Raw genomic sequence first — 18,988 nt, 5'->3', positions numbered from 1 at the left:
TTGCCCATCCCCACCCCCAGCATTCCGATTTCTCTGTTTAAGGTTATAAAAAATTTTCCATACCCTCACCTTCACATTTTGTGATAATCTTGTTTACTTCATATTTTTTCATCCCTTTTCTACTCACTATTTGGTCAGCAGGGAATAATTTCTTCAATTACCACCATAACAGCAAAATACCTATTATCCTTAAATCCTAACCATCTGGGGTCCAGAAGCCATACTTAAATTTCATTACACATTAATTCCGTTACTGATATGATATGTAGAAAGAAATGTCTGAACAGGTGGCCACTGATATGGCCATTACTGATATGTAGCTAATGACCTCTGAAAAGGTCATTAGTAATAGAGAATCTAGGAGACTTGCCTGTACATGAAAGAGGTAGAAAAAATATTTTTTATTAGCATGTTCAAGGTAGTCAAGATATTAACAAACATTTTAATCCTCACAACAACCCTGTGAGGTAGGTAAGTCATTGTTTCGTGACAAACTAGTATGAGTCCAAATAAAGTGCAATTTATAAAAGAATAAATCTGCATCAGGAATAATTTTGTTAATGATACCATTTATGTATATGCTAATATTTGTGTTTTTGTATACTTTGATTCATGCAGTTGATTCATGCAGTAAGGTGTCCCCAGAAAAGTTTACTATAAATCAAATCCTATTTAAATACATGTGGGAACAATTTAAATAAACTCTGGGGTGAATTTTTTTAATAAAATAGATCACTTTTTGAGCAAATACTATGAATATTCCTTTCTTACACAAAATAAAAAGGCATCCTCATCAACGTTGCACTCACATTTATTCATTCTTCAGTAAGTTATCTCAACATGGCACCAATGCAATGTAAGACTTAATTTATTGAATTAAACCTTAGCAATTTGGTATATGGCAGTGAACTGTGTTGCTGTGTAGAAATCTCCAAATATATTGCGCTCAATCTCAACCCAAAACCTAGGATGGATTAATTATTGAAAACACTAAAATAAATGATGATAGATTTCAAAAAGTATTGTCCCTTGAGAACATTACTTATTTTTTTCCTTTAAATTGCAAAAGGAAAAGAGATCTTAGGGTCTTTGAAAAGAAACATAATATTCTGATAACTATAAACTTCTGGTGATTTATATTACAAATCAAAGAAAGCCTCATGCTATCAATTTACTTATAAGGGAGCACACAGATGTTATCCCCCAAATTTACGTATTTTTTCCTCTGTGCCAATATGACTTACTAGGAAGAGAATTACAGTTGACCTTTGAGTAACATGGGTTTGAACAGTGTGGGTCCACTTATACGTGTATTTTTTTCAATAAATACGTACTACAGTACTACATGATCCGAGGTTGTTTGAATCCGAGGATGTGGAACCACAGATATGGAGGGATGACTGTAAAGTTACATGGGGATTTTTGGCCACGTGGGGGGTCAGGGCCCCAGCCCCCGAGTTGTTCAAGGGTCAACTGTATTCCCAGGCACCCATTTTCTCTTAAATCCATATTTAAAGTACATTTCCATTATTCATCCAACATTAGTAAACATACAGTTTGCCTAACATTTTTTTTTATAATTGTCTTATCTGCAAAATAAACTTTTACTAGAGAACTCCTATTACATTTAATTTAAACATTTAGATTAGTTATATAATTTATCTGTAACAATAACTTTAAGTTTGGGAGCTTAGTTAAGTTAAAAGCCACTGGTAGGTTTTTAATACTTTAACAAGTGGTTAAAGTAATTTACCATTACAAAGAAATAACTGAAGTCCAGAAAAACATTCTCACCAAAGTATTTTAAAAAACTGTTGCAGGAACATTAGGCAAATCAACAGGTAAAATAGACTAAGCCATCTATAAGTTGTACATTCAAATCCATACTAGATCCAGTAGTGCACTTTGGATTATAGTGAGGTAGGGCAAATAAACACAGTCAGATACATTTTGAACTGTTAAATTTATATAAACTGAAAATTGACTTACACCCAGGTTTTATTTGGATATCCAAAAAGAAAAACTGAGAATTCAAATGATGAAGTATTTTCTTGGATTCAAAGACAGAACTGTAAAAAACCTTTGAGGTACATATACAAAGGCTACAAGATATATTTTATTTCAACATAAAATATGCTTGTATAAAAATAACCTGGGATATAGAAAAAAGAAATACAAACATTTTTGCATAGATTCTCTATATACCTGGGGCTAAACACTAGATAATACACCTCTGAAACTAATATAGCTGAACTATTTCCTTGGATACCAAGTATATACAAAATAAAAGCCCTTCATCTGGGGGAGCATGGGCAGGAGGGAAAACAATTTAATTTAGCATCAGTCTATATTTATTTCTCTGTTGCTCGAATATAAACTAATGATGACAAGAGGAGAAACTCTGGGGGTTTATTTAACAAAATTAAGTTCACATTTCTGAGGCCATCATAGTGCATCCAATGTCCATCAATTTGAAAAGCTGCAGAATAATGATGTTCCTCTTTGTTAAACAGTGTGGCACCTTCCAACAAATACCTGCAAATTAAATGACAAAGTGTAGCAGAAAATCACAATACTTTGTTCTTGAGAAAAACATTCCCTAAATTTTTAACTAATAAAAAACTGAGATTATTTGCATTCTATTCTCTGTAAAAGATATCCATCTGTAAAAATTATGTATTATAATTGGTAATTTGGAGAAAGATGTTTAAGAATTTTAAAAATTGATATAATTTAAGAATTTTTAAAAGCATGTTTTAACAGATTAACCCATAATCTGCATGGTTCTGTTATATAAAATACACACAAGAAAATTTTTAAGGCAAAAAGTTAAAAGAACACTGTATGTCCTAATTTGTATGCAGATATCTTAATCTAATGATGACAGTAACATTTTATGTTTAAATGATGACCTCATACTATACACTACTTTGACTTGAAATACAAGTAATAGCCAACCAGAATTTACTATTTACTATCTCTCAGGTACTAAACACTTCACATGTGCTATCTTATTAAATCCTCACAATAATGGCACCAGATAGATACTGTTATCTCTGTTCAATAGATAAGAAAACTGACGTGTAAACTGGTTGTTACTGGCTCAAGGTCACATAGCTTGTAAGGTAGGGCTATTCCATAGTGTATTCCATAGTCTAAGCACTTAACCACTATGCACACTGCCAGCAATGACTCTCTGCAGTAGATTCTGACCTTATCCAGGCTACATAAATTTAGAGATAGCTATGACTTTTCCAACAATACGTATTTCCCTTAAGGGCTACTCAAAATCATGATAGAATAGCAGAAAAATATAGAAATAAATTTATTTTTTACTAGTTCTATAAAACAAACAAAAAAAAACACATACTTGTGATCAGATAAATCCAAGTAATAGGGTACATATGCCAGATCTTCAGATTTCCAATGCTGCATATTTAAGACAACAAAAGGGGGTGCCCCGTGGCAGAACACTCGCTGGGAAAATTCCCTTAAGCCACCACACCTAAAATTGAAAATAGGCATGAACTTTACTACACTTGGGACAAAGCTGCCTTTTATCACTCTGGGTTGCCTTTATTACATAATATCATAGTAAGCATAATTATCTATTTTAGGTATGGGTATATATCAACAGTATAGCTATATTAATACCTTATATGCCTAATTCCCAGAGTTAATAAACTTTGAGATTCTCTATATAGGAAATGATACTTTTAAAACTCCAGGAAAGGCTAGCTGTGTTTATCTAAGCTTATAAAAACATGTATCTTTTAGAATGATAGAAAAGTTTTTATTTGTAAATACATTTTTCTTTCTCTAGGCTGGTTTCAAACGGGAATAATGGCAGAGAGGGAATAAGATGACTCTTACAGTCTTCTTTAGACTGGATGAAATTCCCTAATTGCTTCCTTTTGCCATTAGGATGAAGCAAATTCTGTTTTCTTAGTAGTATCAGGTATTAAGCATATGGATCAGAATAAAACAAACGCAATTATACAGTAAAATCTCGATTAACCGGAATGCTCAGGGCACAGTATTTTGGTTAAAAAAACACTGACTAAACTAAGTTACCAGAAAACCATTTTGTTTCAGTATTTGTTGCAAAAATACACTAGTTCACTTTTTGGACTTAAGTACAATTAACTGAAGGTATTTTATTCTTTCCTTTTGTGATTAATTAGGCCATAGGATCACCCTTCTAAATATTAATTCTCATTGCACAATACTGTAGATATAAAGATTGTTGAGACTGGGATGAATATGTTCTGCCCCTTTGTATTTCCTTTTCCTTTTCTTTTTTTTTAACCACGTTGAACTTTTTGGTTGTCATTTACCTTTCTCCTAAATGAGGAGTGCAGAAAAAAATCCAGTTAATTGAGGGTCCCGATTAGCTGGGTTCCGGTTAACCAAGGTTTTATTGTACCTACTCAGCAGTAGGGAAAAAAAGAAAAGGCATTTGCTTTGTATTCATCAAGTAACTGTAGTATTATATTCTATATAGTGATATTGATAGTGACAACACAGCATAAAATGGCATAGTAAACTAGAAGGTGTTAAGATTCCAAAACTATTAGGCTTTCTAAATACTTATGAGTTGCTATTTCATAAAATATTAACATCAAAGAACATACCAGTACAGGTTTCTTTATAAAAAACGTACAAATACTTTCATCTTAAATGTCTCTCATACACTCACCCACACTCTTCACACAGTTCAATCCTGGAACAGAATAACTCATCCACAGCCAGTCGTATCAAGTTTCCATGTGGAATTTCTTGGGGAGGACTACAACAATTGCAAAATGCATGTAAGAACTGTTTCGATATTTTACATGTAAATACATTATTAGGATAACAAATTTTACAGGTCATTCATTATTAGCAAACCACATATCAAAGTATAACCTCTGTTATTCATCTTTGTATTTCTTATAGACAGTATAGAAACCAGTTGAACTTAATAAACATTAATGCATGAAGCTTTCAAGAAACATTAAATCTTTCTATAAACTGATCCTGAAACATGCAGTCATTACTTTAAAAATTTCCGAGAGGATTCAATAGAGTGGATTCTGGTCTTGACGAAGAAAGCAGGACCCAGAATTAGGAGAGTCAGGTAACTGACTCAATGCAAGTTACAGCCATTGTTGGCCTCAGTTTCCTGATTTGTTAAAAAAATTTTTTTCCCTACATACTTCAGAGGTTGTTTTACACATAGGATTAAAAAACAGGCAAAAGACTTAAAAAGTTATATAGAGTATAATGAAAAATATTTTATTGAGAATCATAAAATACTAGTATTAATATAGGATTGTAAATATTTCATTATAGTTTCAAAAGATATACACATAAAAAGATACTAGTTTTTTAAAAACAAGGCAAATTTCTGAAACACTTTTTTTAGTCCATTATGATTTAGAGTAACAATTTTTTCTCCTGATGGAGATTTCAAAACCAACATCATCATATCAGCAATACAGGAAAATGGACAAAGTGTATTTCAGAACAAGAGAGACATTAATTGGTAGACCCTAAAAAAAATAATGTATCTTCAGCTTTCCCTAAGTAGCATGATGTTATAATACAGTATTAAACTAAATATGCTATACAGAAAATGTGAATTTAATAAGTTCAGGTATGTGACATACATTCCCAAAAGGGAGCAAATCTATTAGGCTGTTTTTCTGGACCACAGGGCCAAGTAGGCTTTCTGACAACAATGTGTTTGGGTCTGTTTTCCTGGACCACAGGGCCAAGTAGGCTTTCTGACAGCAATGTGTTTGGGTCTGTTTTTCTGTCCTGTTTTCTTTTTTTTTTCCACTGGCAATTATCCCTTTTCTTGTTCATGTCCCCTGGGGGCATTAATGTTTCCCAATACTCCACTAGGGCTTGCCAGTTTGGCCTTCCTCCCTGTCATTTACCAGCTTGGAGGTCTATCTTCTCTCCGAAAGCCCAAAATACTCAGCAAGCTATCAGAACCTTTCCTAGCCAATGAAAAATTCCTCACATCCAGGTCCTCTTCAGGTATTAACATTCCAAGTTTGGGGTTCCTGTCTCTAATCATGCCCTGGCCATGACATGGAGTACTTTCAATCTTCCTGTTCAATCTTCCTAGCCTACCTGACAGAGATCCATTCAGAGTGAAACATCCCAATATAGTATTAAGTGTTCAAGAGGTTAAATTTGTGACACAAGGAATTAGTTATCTTCACAGTCATATTAGTAAATTCTGAGCAAGAGGAAAACATTTTGCATACTGAATAGTTCATTACTTTGCGAGTGAAATAGTTATCAATTGGTTTTGTAAAGTAAATTCTGAGATGTTTGGATGTAATAGAAGAGCTACATTTTTGTCATGGGACCTAATAAAGAGTCTTGCATTTGTGTGGTTGCTTTATGTGTAAGTTGTTACACAGGTCTGTACTTTAAGAAGTACTTTGACTATATCTATCTACCTACCTCCCTATCTCTATATATATCATTCATTATAAAAAAGTATACTATTTTTGCTAAAAGTGACAAAACAGACTTTAGAGCAACTTACTTTATATTAATTGTGCGCTGCTGATCTTCCTGCACTCGAGTTGGGCATCGCCAGTTGGAACAGTAACTCTCTTGTATGGTCGACATGAGATTTTCAAGATTTTTTGTAAAATTATCATGTTCATTCCCAAACAAATCAATTATTAATGAAGCTTTATGAACTTCAGATTTGTATTGCTGTTTTTCCATTTTGTCCCAAATCCAAAGTAGCTTCACAGTTGTAAAGCTGTAGGTGTCCATTAAATAAAGAAAACAGTCTATAAACTCTCTACCTAAATGAAGAGAGAGTTCCCTGGGGAAATTTTCATTTTCATTGAGAATAACATACAATAACATCAAGAATCCATCTATGGTGCAGGTATTTTTCAGTCTTATTTCAACATAGAGTGGTGTACAGGATACTGCTTTGCGGCCAGCTTTGATAGTAAAAACACCTCCCCAAGGAAGAACAGGCCTCCAAAATGAGCGATCTTGGTTATAGTTATTTTTAATTGATGCTTTGATCTCTTCAAACAGTGTCTTCATCCTGCATTTTAAAAGTTTAAGATAGTACTTGTAAATTTGACTTTATATTTTAAATGCATGAGATATGTTTAAATGAAAATAAAGGTATCTAAAGATTCAAATTAAATTTGGTTAGCTTGACCCCCAATGTAACAAAAAAATTTAAAACAAGCTATGAGCCATTTTTTGGCAACCTGCATGGTCTCTGCAAAGACCATTTAAGAAGCTGCAACCTTTTCTTGAGGTATGGAATGGTCATTTGATAGGACTTTATATTAATTATATTGCAGATTTTATCAGTCATAGAGGAAAACCCTGTAATAAAAAAATCCTAAATAAAAACAAAACTATTTAAAGATAGTCTAAATTTGGTTGGGTATATTCCTAATGTAAACCTCTTCCTCCCCTCAAAATACAAGCTGTACTTCATTTTCTTGATAATATGTGTGGTTCCACTTATGAAATTGATAATGGAATTCTTTGTTGGGCTACAGAATAATGACCAACTGGCTTTGAAAGACAACATATGAAGAGTAATTGTGAGAACTTAATTGAATAGTAGCACAGCTAAAACAAAAATCATTTCTATGCACTTTGGGATTTTTATTTGAAATTTAGGACCATGCTAGATATCCTATAATTTTAACTACAGAGGCCATGCTGGGAAGAGCTGATTCAGAACTTGATCATTATCTTGATTCCTCTCTGCATGTTTTGGGAATGAATGGAGGTGTCCTTCCTATTTAAACTGGTACCTATCTTTCCCCCAACCTTGAGGATAGCTAAGCACTTGGTTTTAACATCATTGACAGTATTCTAATAAACATGTTGGTGTCATATGTATGTTATCTAAAGCAAAATTGAAAAAAATTAAAGAATGAGGTCCTAATGAAACTGAATTGAAAAATTGCTTTACTTTATTTGGGACAAACACATGTCTAAACTAAAAACATCACAGGGTTTTCCAATATGTTTCATCCTTCCGTTTTCATGAAAACTGGAAGCATCTGAGGAATAGGAACAGAGAAATTAGTGACTGAGGTCAGTGTCTTACTTTGATTGTCTTTTCAAGTGCCACATCCTCCTAAGCACAATAGGAATCCAACACTCAGTGTTGCAGACCTATGTGTTTTGTGTGAAAAATTAAGTTCAAACCGATTTTGTAACACTAGCAGACTAAAAATTCAATTTTACCACACACACAGAGTATTTTTGACTTAGGCGAGATACTGTGGACTCTAAAATATTCAACACTATATTTAGCCTGAAGTGTAGATGTTTATATATAGTTGCTAACATGTGGGCTCTAGTTAACCACTTAGGAATAAGAGGGAGTGGAAAATTTAGAGCCTAGGAAACACAAACTCAGTTTCTTCTAAATGAAGAAGAAATGCTTCAGAGCATATTTTTAAAAAATCACAAGGCATTTAAATACTTTAAAAATGAAAATAACTTTTTTCATGGTTTGACTGATTTCTGTTACATTTTAAAGAACTCTGTAGCAAGGTCATAATTAAGAGCCCGAGTTCAAATTCCTAAATGTTGCACTGGAAAGGAACTGTAAATTTCTGTAGTATTTTTTGCCATATTATCTTTTATACGTGACCAAATGAGTAACTATAGCTCTGTAAAGCAAGTTACACTCTAAGAGAATTAAACTACAATTATATATATATATTAAAAAATATACACATACATAAAATGAAACTAATTTCTTTAGCCTTTTTCTGGGGGAAAAAAAAGGAGGTAAGAGAGGATGCAAAGAATTAGAAGACAGTGTAGCTTCTGCTGTACCGTGGTGATTTGTTACAAAGTAAATTACCAAAAAAAAAAAAAAAAAAAAGCGGCTAAAAGAGATGGAAAAATGGCTGCAAAGAGCTTTACTTAAAATTGTCTTAAGTTCTGGCCACACCGTCAAAAACATCATTTAGAAGCCCTGAAGAAGGTATTCTGCTGGCTTTTTCCCCCTGCCTCAACAGGCCCTCCAGTTTGAATAAATCTGGAAAACTCCCTGGACTTCTATTTCCTTGGCAAAATGACACATTTCTTCTGCAGTCGTTTCCAAGGGTGACAATCTGTACTCCACGCAGGTCGTGAGGACCAGACCATTTGCCCAAGGCATTGAGTGCCGGACGCCCTAACAGCTCGGGGGTCCCAAGAGTACCCTCCCGAGTCAGCGCCCCAAAATAATCTGGAAAACGGCGCTGAGCTCCCGCTCGAAGCAGCTCCGGGCTGGGCGCAAGGACTGGCTGGGCGCGCGGTGGGCGCTCACCTCCGCCCCCCGCACTCCGGCCACGCCCACCCCGCCCAGGGCCCGCAGCACCGGGGAAGGCCTGGCATTTAGGGCTGGCCGCGCACGGCGGGCGGGTTCCCGAATCTCGAGCCGGTGAAAGGGCTGGGCGTCCCCTGCCCGCCTCCAGGCAGTGGCCCGATGAGCGCCTGGGACTGCGGGTAATGGGCGGGAGGGCCGGGCCACGGAAGGCGTTCTCACACCGGCCAGTCTCCGTCCACCAGGAAGCCGACTTTTCGTACCTCCCCGGGGACCGAAAACCGCCGGTGCTCCCGCACCCGTCGCCGCCGCCGCTTGCTCATGGAGAGCCCGTGCCGCCGCCGCCTCATCTACTAGAACCTCCGGCAGTCTCGGCCTCCCCCGGCGTGAGCGCTGGGCCCCGGCACAGCCTCCATCGCACTCGCCGCGGCGGCAGCCACAGCAGCTCCAGCGCCCAGGCCCGATCCGACCGGACCCACGGAGCCAGGACCGCGGGACGCGTAGCTTCTTATTACGGAGGAAGATTCGGCCTGACCTCCGCCCCCCTCCCCCCAGCCCCAGTCCCCTATCCCCAGTCCCCAGTGCCCAGTCCCCAGCAGCCTGACGGTCTGCTGCGCAGGCGCGAAGACGCCCCTGCCAAAAGTGCGTGCGCTCGGTGTATATACAGCTTTCGTATTTGCCCAATGGACACCAGGATCAGGTGCATGGGGCGGGACCTCGCAGAGAGGGGCGGTGTTCCAGTGTTAGAAAGTGGGTGGGGCAGCCGGAAGTGGGCAGAGTTTGCACGGAGGCGGAACTTTGTTGGCAAACCTGCTTGGCTTCTTGAGGCTTGTATCGTTTTAGGACTTGACTTGATTTTGGTTTGCTTCTACGTCTCGTCTTTTCAAATTCTTAACTCAGAAGAGAAAAGCTTTGTTTTCTCCGTAAGTTATAATTATTCAAGCATTTAAGTATATATTTAATAAAAAGTTGAGTTAGTGTGTTAAATGCTATTTTTAGTGTTCAAGTTAATAATTGGCCAGTCTGCTGTAATTTATAATGGAAGTTAATAACAATGAAAGAAATTAGATGGCTTTGGCCCCATTATAGAGATGAAAAAAAATTGAGTTTTGGAGGTGATAAAGTCCCACACATTTTGACAGCTGGAAATTGAAGCTAGAGCCTCTTAATGCTACAGTCTGTGGACACAACCACTTTTCCTGTTCTGTGGGTCCTAGTTCTTGTATCCGCCCTTAAAGAGTCAGAGCCCGGAGAACACAGGCCATCCTGGAAAACTATCTCCTCTTGCAATTAGAAATGGGGATGCTGTTGAGATACTCCCCATCCTGCCGTGCAACAAAAAATGATTGTCTGGAAAGTGAAGCTCAACCTCCAGAATACACAATGCACAGAGCTCAAGGCCAGCCCAAGACATCAGTGTGGTACCCGGTCACAGCAGAGTCTTGGACACCTTCTTGACTAATTTAATGGCCAGCCAGGGCAATGGCAGGGACCTTCCTCTTGGACCTGTCTTGAGGAGTCTAGTGATAGAGGGATGAATCTTCTGGGAGAGAAGCTTGACTCACTCAAGATAATTACTGCCAGTGGAGTTGGGAAGAAATGGACACCTCTCAGAGCAGAGAGGGAACAAAGAGGCTCTGCCCAAAAAGGAAGAATTAATAAATCTGGCAAAATCTGCTCTTTTTAGCTTCCTGGCTTTTCTTATTTCTTATGGCATTTCACAGGTGAGAAAACTGAGGTGCTGATGCATTAAATAACGAGTGTGTCTGTATTGGAATTCACATACAAAACATTCACTCTCAATATTAAAATTATCTTGCAAGGAGAAAGCCCTTTACAAATGTTCGTAAGTGTGGATTATATGTTTAATTGACAATCTCTCACAAGACACAGAATTCATTTTATACTGATTGGGTCTGTTTTCTAACAGAAAACAGACCCAATAATGACGGTTGTCACCATTTCTGGAGAATATCAGGGAGATGGCTCCTTAAACTGTGCTGAAGCTCAGCTAGGCAGAGGAAGCATGAATTCCTGGCATACTTGGATAATTCACAAAATTCACTGAGACTTTTAACCAAGATTTCCATTCTGCATCCTTTCTGCTCCTTTCAAAATCTGACGGCTGAGCTGAAGGTATTTTTAGCTTAATTGAGATATAATTGACATAATATATGGAGCATATTTAAAGAGTATAAATTGATAAGTTTTTATATATGTATACCCCCTTGAAAACATCACTATATTCAAGTGAATAAATCCATCATCCTCAAGTTTCCTCACGCGCCTTTGTAATTTCTTTCTCTTATCCCTCCATGCCTGCCACACCTAAGCAACCACTATTTTACTTTTTGTCATTATAGATTCATTTGTCTTTTCTAAAGTTTTACATAAATAGAATCAGACAGTATGTATTACATTTTTTCTGGTCTGGTTTCTTTTACTTAGTGTCATTATCTTGACGTTCATCCATGTTGTTTTGTGTACCAGTAGTTCATTCCTTTTTATTGATGAGTATATTCCATTATATGGATGCACTGCAGTTTGTCATCTGTTGATGGACATTTGGGTTGTGTCTAGTTTGGGGCTATTACCATTAATGTTGCCATGAACATTTGTGTACAAGTCTTTGTATGGACATATATTTCCTTTTTCTCTTGGATAAAAATCTAGAAGTGGAATGGTTGAATCATAGGTAGATGTATGTTTAACTTTTTAAGAAATTGCTAAATTTTTTCCCAGAGTGGTTGTACCATTTTACAGTACATTCCCATCAGGAGTATATTTGAGTTCCATTTCCTCCATAAAATAAAATGTTTATAAAATGTCCTCATGGACACTTGGTGTAGTCAGCCGTTTGTAATTTGAGCCATTCTAATAGATGTATAATGTTATCTTGTGGTTTAAATTTATATTTTCCTAATGACTAATGATGTTGAGCATCTTTTTATGTGCTTATTTGCCATCTGCATATCTTTTTTGGTGAAGTGGCTGCTCAGATCTTTGTTACATTTTTTAAAAATTGGGTTGTTTGTTTTTGTAAATTTTCAGAGTTCTTTATATATTCTGGATACAAGTTCTTTGTCAGATACATGCTTCGCAAAGGTCTTCTCCCAGTATGTGGCTTGTCTTTTCATTTTCTTAATAGTGTATTTTTAAGAGCAGAAGCTTTAAATTTTAGTAAAGTCCAATTTATTCTTTTATGAATTATGCTTTTAGTGTCATTTCTAAGAAATCTTTGCCTAACCTAACTCAAAAAGGCCATTTCCTATGTTTTCTTCTAGAAGTTTTACAGTTAGGCTGTACGTTTAGGTCTATGATGCATTTTGAGTTAAGTTTTATTTATGGTATGAGGCATTTTGGTTCGTATTTGTTACATATGGATAACCAATTGTTCCAGCAATATTTGTTGAAAAGGCTATTCTTTTTCCACTGTGTTGCCTTTGTGCTTTGACAAAAATCAGTTGTCCAATATCATTTTATAAACATTTTGTGTTTTATTTGTTCATCATCAACTATGTATAGATCACAGTGTGCTAGCACTGGAGTTATGTATCAGTACATACTGTCCATAGAATAGAGACTAAATATTGCTAACTTAAATAAAATGAGAAATTTATTGGAAGAATGTGAGGTATAATAGGATTTTTTAAAAAGCTAAGCAATTATCAGGTCTCAGCTACCTTGATTCACCCAAAGGGTGGTAGTTCCCCAAAGGACAATGAGACTCTATATTATAGAAGAAGAGGTCCTGGGCAGATGTCTCCTATAGCAGTGCTTCCCAACTTTTTTTACATCCACACATGATAAATGATCAGAATTGGGCAGTGTGCAAGGATAAACTGATGGAGATTAGGAGGTGTCTATATGGGATGCAGTGAAAAAAATCCATTATTTTTCTTTATATTATGTAATTGTAAGTAAAAGACAAAGTGTTAGGGAGATATGAAATATTGAATTTATATAAAACATCTCAATAAAATCTAAAAATTTGATGAGAAACTTGAGCTTGTTTCCATGATATGATTTTTATTTCAAACCTAAGTATAATATATGTAAGGAAAAGTGTATACAGTTGTCCCTTGGTATCCATGGGGGATTGGTTCCAGGCCCTCCTCCATCCCTGGGGACACCAAGATCGTTGCATGTTCAAGTTTCTTAAATAAAATGGAGTAGTCTTTGCATATAACCTATGCACATCCTCCTACATACTTTAAATCATATCTAGGTTATGTATAATACCTAATACAATTTAAATCTATGTAAATAGTTGCCAATGTGCAACAAATTCATGTTTTCTTCTTGGAACTTTCTGGAACTTAAAAAAAATATTTTTCATCTGCAGTTGACTGCATCTGCAAATGTGGAACCCATGCATATGGAGGACCGACTACATCGTAATTATGCAGCTTAATGAATTTTCACAAAGTAAGCATACTGGTTGTATGTTCTAGTTACATATACTTGCAGAACTAATCACCCCTAAATTTAGTGGCCTAAAATAACATTTATTTTGCTTATGAATTTGCAGTTCGGTCAGGGCTTGGCTGGGATAATTGGAAGGCTGGGGGCTGGAATCATCAGAAGTTTCCTTCACTTACATGTTTGGCTGTTGATGCTACCTGTTGACTGCAAACTTAGCTATGTATGTGACTAGCATACCTCCACAAGGCCTTTACGTGTGACTCCTTGACTTTCGCAAAGCATGGTGACTGGGTACCAAGGGTGAATGACCCAAGAAAGAGAGCCAGGTGGAAATTCTAGTGCCTTTTCTAACCTAGCATTGGAAGTCATATGTTGTCAGTTCCAATGCATTCTGTTTGCTAGAGGTGAGTCACTAAGACCAGCCATATTAAAAGAGAGGGAATTGGTCTTCATTTTCTGATGGAAGGAGTGTCAAAGGATCTATGGAGATGTTTTTAAACCACCATACATATCTAAACAGCTCCCTGATCAAGAAACAGAACATTACCAGTGACCCAAACTCGCATTCCTGTCATTACCTGCTGTCCCATGAGTTACCACTCTTTTGATTTTTAAGAGCATAGATTGGTTGTTGCCTGTTTTTGTACATTATATAAATGGAATACTACAATATGTACATTTCAGGTTTAGCTTTTTTCTCTCGACATTGTGAGATTCATTCATGTTGTTCCATGTACATTATTCTTATTACTGTTAAGTATTCTGTTTTGTAAATAGCACATAATTTTTTGTCCAATTTAAAAATGTCCTTTTAATTTACCCACATATTTACCATTTCTGGTGCCTTTCATTCTTTTGTATAGATCTAAGTTTCCATCTGGTATCATTTCACTTCAGCCTGAAGAACCTTCCTTTAACGTTTTCTGTAGTACAGATTTGTTATGTTGGTTTTTAAAAATGGCTGTACATTCTTGGACACTTTTTCCACTGAGACATTGGGTCTCTGTCTCCTCTTCTTGAATCTGGGTAGACTAGGGGTTTATTTGACCTATACAGCACAGCAGAAATGAAACTCTATGACTTCGGAGGCTAGGTCATGAAAGACCATGAGGTTTCTGTCTTATTTACTTGGATACTTGCTCTCAGAGATTTGAACCACCATATGAGAAGCCCACCATGCTGGAGAGACAATGTTCTGGTCAACAAAGCCAGCTAAGCCTAGCAGTCTAGTTATCCCTGCCATGGTGCCAGATATGTGAGTGAAGCTGTCTTGATCCCTCCAAGCCTCACATTGGCCAGGTGAATACCACTGAGTAACTTCCTTTGGTAATAGGGGTGGGGTGGGCATGAAACCATTAGCGCTTGACCATAAGCACGAGACCCTGAGAACGGCAGTTAGAGGTCCCGCTCTGCCAACAATCAGCTCTCAGTGGTCTGCGTAGCAGAGAGTGTGGAGAGAGGGAGATGGCGGCCTTCTCCCCGGGGCCCTCCAGGCGGGGGGGTGAGCTGGGGACCCAGGGACAGGCTGAAGCCTGTGTCCCGCAGAGCTCCAGAGCCCTCACCACAGTCACCCACTGGTTGGGGCCAGACCTTGAAGCAGCAGTGAACCTCTCCCCTATCCCCGCTTTTGTGACCTAACGGCGGCAGCTGTCTCCATGGGTGTATATGGACCCTGCTATTTAAGGTAACAGCTTTACCCAGCTTCAGTCTCTCCATGCAAATTTCAAAAATTGGTCCAGCTTAGACCAGTTATCTACCCCTAGAAGGTGGCCAAATGTCAGGGTTAAGTTGCAAGGACATTGCACATCATTACTTCAGGTCCACCTCTGTGGTTGGGGCTATTCTCCAAGAGGGGCAATTGTTGTGACCTGGGAATTCACCTGATTGGTATTTCTATTTGTATTCCTATTGATCCTAAATAAATACTTCTCTCCAGTTTAAATGAAAAGCCTGAGGGCTGGCTGAGTCCTGGGCACCTGGCTCCCTCAGTGATGATGGCTGGGTAGGGTCTGGGGACCTGGCCCTGAGGGCACCACCAGCTGAGATCTGCCTCTTCAGCCTGGCCTGGGCACTGGCAGGAAGACCCTGACTGGGTGCTGGACGAATGCTCCTGGGCAAGGTAACCAGCCTGCACAGGGTCCCTCTCTTAGCCAGGGCCTGGACCTTGGAGGGAGAAAGTTGAGCCTTGGGATCTTGCCTTTTCTTGTCAGAACAGAGAATAACATTTCTTTTGTTAGAGGTTTACAGGAACATTGTGACCTGACCCTAACCTGACCTCAAAAACAAAGGATCTGACACCAAGAAGTTTGCAACAACTAACTACACCCCTCCCTTCCCTTTCCTATAAAAGAGCTTTGCTGAAAGCTTTCGGGGAATTTGGGGTTTTTAAGACATGAGCCAGCTGTCTCATTGCATGACCCTGCAATAAACCTTTCTCTGCTCCAAACTCTGACGTTTTGGTATTGTTCGGCCTCACTGTGCGTCACTGGGCACACAGACTTGCGTTCAATAACACGTTGATGGCACAAAGAATAGAATGAGTACCTAGCTAAAACCTGTGTAAATTCCTGATTTTCTTGATTGTGAGTTGTAATAAATTCATTGTTTTTTCATGTATTTTTGGAATAGTTATACAGCATTACATAAGTGGAACAAGACTGGGGGTAACAAAAACCTAAAACATGTGGCATTGACTTTGGGACAGTATGTCAGGCAGAAGTTGAAAGGGCTTCAAGAAGACTGTTAGTGGAATCCTGATAGGCATCGAGAGGGTGTCAATAAGGACTTAAAGGAAAATAAGAAAAATGTCATTGGAAGCTCGAGGAAAGGAGGCTCTTGTTATGTCATGGCAGATGGTTTAGCAAATGTGATAACGTGGAGAATTAGAAAATATATTTAATGAACTGATGGATCTGGCTTAAGAGGTATCCAGGCAGAATGTTCAAGGTGTCAACTGTTTTTTGTTTATCTGTGTTTAAACTATGCATCATAATGTATGGGTAGACAAAGCTGTTAACTTACATATCAGTTTGATTCTTTGGAAGCTTTTTTTTTTTAAGTTCAATTTTGAGATAATTCTACATTTATATGCACTTGTAAGAAATAGCACAGAGAGCTCTTATGTACCCTTCAGCTACTTTACCCTAATGGTAACATCTTGCACAACTATAGTACAATATTACAACCTGGAAATTTATATTGATAACAACCCAGTGACCTTATTCAGATTTCATCAGTTTTACATGCACTTATATGTGTGGGTGTGTGTGTACATTTAGTTCCATGCAATTTTATCACATGTGTAGATTCGTGTGACTACCAGCACAATCAAGATACACAACAGTTCCATCACAAGAATCTCTTGTGATATTCTTTAACCCCCACAGTGGGTTTTTCACTCAGCATATTTCTCTTGAGATTTATCCAAGTTGTTGTGTGTATCAATAGTTCATTCCTTTTTATTACTAAATAGTATTCCATGTTATGGTTATACTACAGGTTAACCATACATGTGTTGAAGGACATTTGAGTTTTTTAACATGTTTTGGTAATTATGAATAAGGCTGCTATGAACATTTGTGTATGGGTTTTTTTTATATGATCCAATTTTAAAAAATTTAATTAATTAATTAATTTTTGGCTGTGTTGGGTCTTCGTTTCTGTGCGTGGGCTTTCTCTAGTTGCGGTGAGCGGGGGCCACTCTTCATCGTGGTGCGCGGGTCTCTCACTGTCGTGGCCTCAAGCTCCAGACGCGCAGGCTCAGTAGTTGCGGCTCACGGGTGTAGTTGCTCCGCAGCATGTGGGATCTTCCCAAACCAGGGCTCTAGCCCGTGTCCCCTGCATTGGCAGGCAGATTCTCAACCACTGCACCACCAGGGAAGCCCCTGTGTATGGGTTTTTGTGTGTACATAGTTTTCATTTCTCTGAGCTAATTACCTAAGAGTGCAACTGCTGGGTCATTGGTAACTTCATGTATAGTTTTGTAAGAAACTGTCATACTTTTTCTTCTAGAGTGGTTGTACCATTTTACAATCCCACAAGCAATGTATGAGCGATCCAGTTTCTCCAAATTCTCACCAGCATTTGGTGTTATAACTATACATTTTATTTTAGCCATTCTTGTAAATGTATAGTACCATCTCAATGTGGTTTTCATTTGTGTTTCCCTAATGGCCAGTGATATTGAACATCTTTTCATGTACTTATTTGCCATCTGTATGTCCTCTTCAGTAAAACGTCTGTTCATGTCTGTTCCACATTTTCTAATTGGATTGTTTGTTGTCTTTTTTTTTTTTTTTACTGTTTTTGAGAGCTCTTTGTATATTCTAGATTCAAACCTTTGTAGGATTTGTGGTTGAAAAATATTTTCTGCCACTCTTTATCTTGTCTTTCATCCTTTTAACAGGGTTTTTCACAGGGCAAAAGTTTTAAATTTCGATGTGGCCCAATTTATCAATTTTTTATGTTACAAATTATGCTTTTGTTATCAAGTCTAAGAACTCTTTGCCTAGCCTTACCGCCCAAAGATTTTTCCTATGTTTCCCCCAAACTTTTAAATAATTCTGTATTTTATATTTAAGTCCAAAATCCATTTTAAATTAATTTTTGTATTACATGTGAGTTTTAAGTCAAGGTTCATCCTTTTGTGTCTACATGTCCAATTGTTCTGGCACCATTTATTGAAAAAAGGCTATTCTTTCTCCACTGAAATGCCTTTGTAACTGTCAAAAATCAGTTGGGGATAACTGTGTGGGTCCATTTCTGGGTTCTCTATTCTCTTCTGTTGATTTATATGTCTATTCCTCTGCCAATACCACACTGTCTTGATTAGTATAGCTATGTAGTGATACAGCTGTATGGCATGCAAAAAAAGTTAATAGACCTGTCACTGCTGTCCTTAGAAATATCTTCTTCCAAGGTTGGCCCTTGGCTAGCATCTGGAAATTAGGATTTCAGGAGGACTTTCCTAACTGATAATGACCACCCTAACTGATAAGGGTAGCTCATTGTGCCTAAACTGTGTGTAAACAATGATGGTTTATGCTGAACACCTGCTTTCCTTCTGCGACTCTGGAATTTTGGATTGTGCTAGGCAGAGTGTGCTCTGTGACTAGTCCCCATTAAAAACCTTGGCACTGAGTCTCTAATGAGATTCTCTGGTAGACAATATTTCACATGTGTTATCATAACTTGTTACTGGAAAAATTAAGCAAGTCCTGTGACTCTAGTGGGAGAGGACTCTTG

The 18,988-nt window shown here is 37.7% G+C and overlaps 1 protein-coding gene across 1 annotated transcript; it reads right to left on the bottom strand.

The window, feature by feature from the left end:
- Positions 1-394: 394 nt before the first annotated feature.
- DORIP1 (dopamine receptor interacting protein 1) lies at positions 395-9,843 on the bottom strand. The gene is made up of 5 exons (XM_024743438.1): positions 9,583-9,843; positions 6,548-7,072; positions 4,700-4,789; positions 3,371-3,505; positions 395-2,535 (listed from the first exon to the last, which is right to left on the bottom strand). The coding sequence occupies exons 2-5, from the start codon at positions 7,069-7,071 to the stop codon at positions 2,352-2,354; spliced, it is 933 nt and encodes a 310-aa protein (XP_024599206.1). The 5' UTR covers position 7,072; positions 9,583-9,843; the 3' UTR covers positions 395-2,351.
- Between the last annotated feature and the right edge of the window lie 9,145 nt (positions 9,844-18,988).

Source organism: Neophocaena asiaeorientalis, unplaced genomic scaffold, assembly GCF_003031525.2.
Source record: "Neophocaena asiaeorientalis asiaeorientalis breed wild unplaced genomic scaffold, Neophocaena_asiaeorientalis_V1.1 scaffold107, whole genome shotgun sequence".
Classification (NCBI taxonomy): Eukaryota; Metazoa; Chordata; class Mammalia; order Artiodactyla; family Phocoenidae; genus Neophocaena; species Neophocaena asiaeorientalis.
Note: the sequence above shows the minus strand (reverse complement) of the source record. Positions and strands in the feature narration are given on the sequence as shown.